Raw genomic sequence first — 5,000 nt, forward strand, 5'->3', positions numbered from 1 at the left:
TGAGGGAGGGGGGGCGCTTGTGTGTGCGGTGGGGGCGTCGGGGACGCGGGGGCCTCTGCCGAGGTCGAAGGTCAAACCTCAGGGTCTGCTCTTGGGGAACCTTCAAAGATGGTTTAGAACTGGGGGTCGTACAAAGACTTGTGATAGTACTGGTGTTAAGGTAAGCGTGAGCATTCCTACTGGTGTTGTGTTTGGTGTTAGTGCTGGGGTTAGGGTTGGGGTCAGGGTTGGTGTCAGGGTTGTGGTTGGGTTTAGGGTTGGGCTTAGTGCTGGGGTCAGGGTTAAGGTCAGGGTAAAGGTCGGGGTTGGGGTCACCTTCTAAGGGCTTGACGATCTGGAGCTTGTCGGGCAGGTAGGGGCGGCTGGCCCAGGACAGGTGCGAGCCCAGGGACATGATGCTGTCGCTGTGCACCATGCCGCTGACGTAGTGCGGGCCGTCATGCAGGTAGACCCCCCGCTCGCGCTCCCCCTCGAAGAAGCGCCGCTCGCTCAGGTTGTTCTGCCGCCGCAGAGACAGCCGGCGCAACGCCAGCTTCAGGTCCTCAGAGCTGGTACGCTTCTCAGGGGTGTCCATGCCGCTGCCCAATTACATTTTAAAAAACGACATTAAATAAATGAATTCATTAAATGGAAAAACTTATATTACATTGAACACACAGCATTCCAATACAAGATTGTCTCTTTTTAACATTTCATTGATGCCAAAAGTCATCTCCCCTCCGTCACTTCTCATTGTGTCAAAGACGCCATTAAACTGATCACCTGGGCACACATTTAACGATCACCTGGGCACACATTTAACGATCACCTGGGCACACATTAAACTGATCACCTGGGCACACATTAAACTGATCACCTGGGCACACATTTCTTTTTTAAAACATGAAATGTTTCTGCCAGCAAACGGACACACACTCACACGCTAATACACACACACACACACACACACACACACACACACACACACTCACACTCACACGCACACGCACACGCACACGCACACGCACACGCACAAACACATCCACACACACAAACACACACACACACACACACACACACAAACATTTCTTTTTTAAAACATGAAATATTTCTGACAGCAAACACACCCTACCTGAGTGGAGTGGACTCTCCCTCCTGAAGGAGACTCTGCGTACGGTTGTCAAGGGCAACGTTGCTGCCACTCATCTTTGATTCGTTGAGGTTGGACTGAGGTGTGGTCATCCCACTGGAGAAGGCAGAGCTTAGAGGGGACAGCATCTGATTGGATCCTGGGATGTTAGAGAAGGGCGGGGCTGGGCTGCGCTGTCGGACGGTCTGATTGAGGTTCTTCACGGCCTCAAACACTCTCCTCTGATGCAGCCTGAGAGCAAAGAAAAAAACACTGTGTGAGTGTGTGTGTGTGTGTGTGTGTGTGTCTGTGTGTGTGTGTGTGAGGATGTGTGTGTGTGTGTGTGTGTGTGAGTGAGCATGTGTGTGTGAGCGTGTGTGGGTGTGTGCCTTTGAGAAGCTAAGAGACATCAGATGGGATCACTGAGTGTGTGTGTGTGTGTGTGTGTGTGCCTTTGAGAAGCTAAGAGACATCAGATGGGATCACTGAGTGTGTGTGTGAGTTTGTGTGTGAGTGTGTGTGTGAGTGTGTGTGCCTTTGAGAAGCTAAGATACACTAGATGGGATCACTGAGTGTGTGATGTCACTCTGAAGTTCTTTCTCTAATCACTTCTGACGAGAACAAGAACACTCCGGCTCAGGAGCCAGCGCAGCCACACACACACCCCAGGACTACACACACCCCAGGACTACACACACACACACCCCAGGACTACACACACACACACCACAGGACTACACACACACACCCAAGGACTTCACACACACCCAAGGACTACACACACACACCCCAGGACTACACACACACCCAAGGACTACACACACACCCCAGGACTACACTTACACACCCTAGGACTAAACACACACACACACACCACAGGACTACACACACACACCCCAGGACTACACACACACACACCCCAGGACCACACACACACACACTCACTCTAGGACTACACCCACACACCCCAGGACCACACACACACTCCAGGACTACACACACACACACACCCCAGGACTACACACACACACACACACCAGGACTACACACACACACACACACACCCAAGGACTACACACACACACACACACACACACACACACACACACACACACACACACACACACACCAGGACTACACACACACACACACCCCAGGACTACACACACACACACCCCAGGACTACACACACACACACACACACCCTAGGACTACACCCACACACCCCAGGACCACACGCAAACCCCAGGACTAGACGCACACCCCAGGACTACACACACACACACACACTCTAGGACTACACCCACACACCCCAGGACTACACACACACACACACACCCCAGGACTACACACACACACACACACACACACCCCAGGACTACACACACACACACACCCCAGGACTACACACACAACTACTTTGATTGACGATCGATGGAAAGCTAAAGAGTCCCTGAGGAGGACGGACTCTGCATATTACTGTCTGTCTCTGTCAGTTACTTAATTATGTGTGTGTGTGGTGTGTATTTGTGTGTGTGCGTGTATGTGTGTATGTGTGTGTGTGTATGTGTGTCTGTGTGTGTGTGTGTGTGTGTGTGTGTAAAAACTGAAGCATTAATGAAAGCAAGAATGGAGTTGTGCGTGTAAGTGGAGAGTGCAAATCTTTTTTCATGGTTCCTTAACTTTACATAACTTAACTTAAGTATGTGCGTGCGCGCGTGTGTGGGGTGTGTGTGTGTGTGTGTGTGTGTGTGTGTGATATGGCAGAGTGTAACTTTGTGTAATACTCACTTCTGCTCTTTACAATCTGGGTCATCCTGGCTCATCTCTTTTCTCATGCTTCCCTCAATCTCTGCTGCTAGCGAGTCCTGTTTCACACAAACACACACACACGCACACAGAAAGTTAAGATAAAAATTCAGGGTGGTATGACGCTAATGCTAATTCAGGGTGGTATTAGTGGCTGGGAGAAATGTTTTGGGGGCATCATGAACTGAAATGTTGAACTATTGAATAGTTCTCAAGGAAATATGAGTCATATGTAAATTACATTTATCACACGCATTGAATGTACCCGAGTGCATTTCCTCCCATTGTATTCTAATTTCATAGCATATTAATATTGATACAGTTCTTAGTCACACAATGTCTGAGTCTTACATTTATTTATTGCTTTGAGTGTGTGTGTGTGTGTGCACCTATGAGTGTGTGTGTGTGTGCACCTATGAGTGTGTATGTGTGTGTGCACCTATGAGTGCGTGTGTGTGTGTGTGAGTGTGCACCTATGAGTGTGTGTGTGTGTGTGCACCTATGAGTGTGTTTATGTGTGTGTGCACCTATGAGTGTGTGTGTGTGTGTGCACCTATGAGTGTGTTTATGTGTGTGTGCACCTATGAGTGTGTGTGTGTGTGTGTGTGTGTGAGTGTGCACCTATGAGTGTGTGTGTGTGTGTGCACCTATGAGTGTGTTTATGTGTGTGTGCACCTATGAGTGTGTTTATGTGTGTGTGCACCTATGAGTGTGTGTGTGTGTGTGCACCTATGAGTGTGTTTATGTGTGTGTGCACCTATGAGTGTGTGTGTGTGTGTGTGTGTGTGAGTGTGCACCTATGAGTGTGTGTGTGTGTGTGCACCTATGAGTGTGTGTATGTGTGTGTGCACCTATGAGTGTGTGTGTGTGTGTGTGTGTGTGAGTGTGCACCTATGAGTGTGTATGTGTGTGCACCTATGAGCGCGTGTGCGTGTGTGTGTTGTACACACCATGGGAAAGATCCCTTGTGGGTGGAATCTGCGTGGGGTTCCTGCAGACACACTCCTGTTCCTCAGATTCTTCAGCTCCTCCTGCGCTTCATGAAGCATCTCTATACACTCAATATACTTCTCATCCAGGTCCTGCAACTGTGTGTGAGTGTGTGAGAGAGAGAGAGAGAATAAGAGTGAGTGAGTGCATACATGTGAAAGAGAAAGAGAAAGATTTAGAGGCATCTGCTTTTGCAAGACTTCCAGTAATGTAGAGTAGTGATCTGGTGTCTCATGTGTGGCTCATATGTGATCTGGAGTCTCGTGTGTGTGTGTGTGTGTGTGTGTGTGTGGCTCATATGTGATCTGGTGTCTTGTGTGTGTCTCATACTTCGGAGGTCAGCTGTCTCTGGGCTTCTTTAGCTGCATTCAGGTGCTGATTCATCTCCTCATTTTCCACTGCATACTGTTGGAAACACACACACACACACACACAAACACACACACACACGCAAACATCCACACCCACACACGTACACACACACACACACACACACACACACACATAGACACACACACACACACACACACACACAAAGGTACTGTGTGGCAAAAGCTAAATCCGTGCTGTATAATAATAATCTGTTATGTATCTTGAATAGAGGATGATGATGAGTGGGCTATCAACAGCTGTATTCGTTTAATTGCCAGATTTTCGTTGATGAACAGTATCCCCTTTTAAACAGACATCCTATCGTTTAGGAGTTATGCCGCCTTTGCAACCTTATCAATAAGTTCACGAACCATTACAACTTTATTTGGATACTCCGCCTGCAGTGACTTTACAGATGGTTTGTTCAATCAAGTTCAGTTTTTCTCCTTGTTCACTAAACCCAATCACTAACCCTAACCTTAACCGTACATTGTATTGATAATATAGTATCAATTGTAAATATTCATAATCTGAACCCGTTGTAGGCTACAAGAAAGGTTAAAAACCTGTTTCAATGTGGGAGAGGATCCATGAAGAGGCAGTGTGTCAACAATAGGCTTGTACATAATTATTGATAAAAATGTACTCCAGTCAGAGAGCACAGAAGCCGTGAGTGTGCGAGTCGCGCTAGTCGTGCGAGCCGTGAGTGTGCGAGTCATGC

The 5,000-nt window shown here is 48.1% G+C and overlaps 1 protein-coding gene across 1 annotated transcript in view; it reads right to left on the minus strand.

Moving 5' to 3' along the window:
- Nucleotides 1-5,000, minus strand: part of trak1b (trafficking protein, kinesin binding 1b) — a gene marked incomplete at its 3' end in the record, with an annotated part of 18,793 nt that overhangs the window by 4,998 nt on the left and 8,795 nt on the right. The window contains exons 9-13 of the mRNA XM_080859441.1: nt 4,238-4,312; nt 3,868-4,005; nt 2,900-2,976; nt 1,112-1,360; nt 316-578 (exon numbers count right to left, since the gene is read on the minus strand). Of these exons, the coding sequence (XP_080715567.1) occupies nt 316-578; nt 1,112-1,360; nt 2,900-2,976; nt 3,868-4,005; nt 4,238-4,312 (802 nt within the window). The remainder of the gene's footprint in view (nt 1-315; nt 579-1,111; nt 1,361-2,899; nt 2,977-3,867; nt 4,006-4,237; nt 4,313-5,000) is intronic.

The sequence above is a fragment of the Sprattus sprattus genome (assembly GCF_963457725.1).
Source record: "Sprattus sprattus genome assembly, chromosome: 20".
Taxonomy (NCBI): Eukaryota; Metazoa; Chordata; class Actinopteri; order Clupeiformes; family Clupeidae; genus Sprattus; species Sprattus sprattus.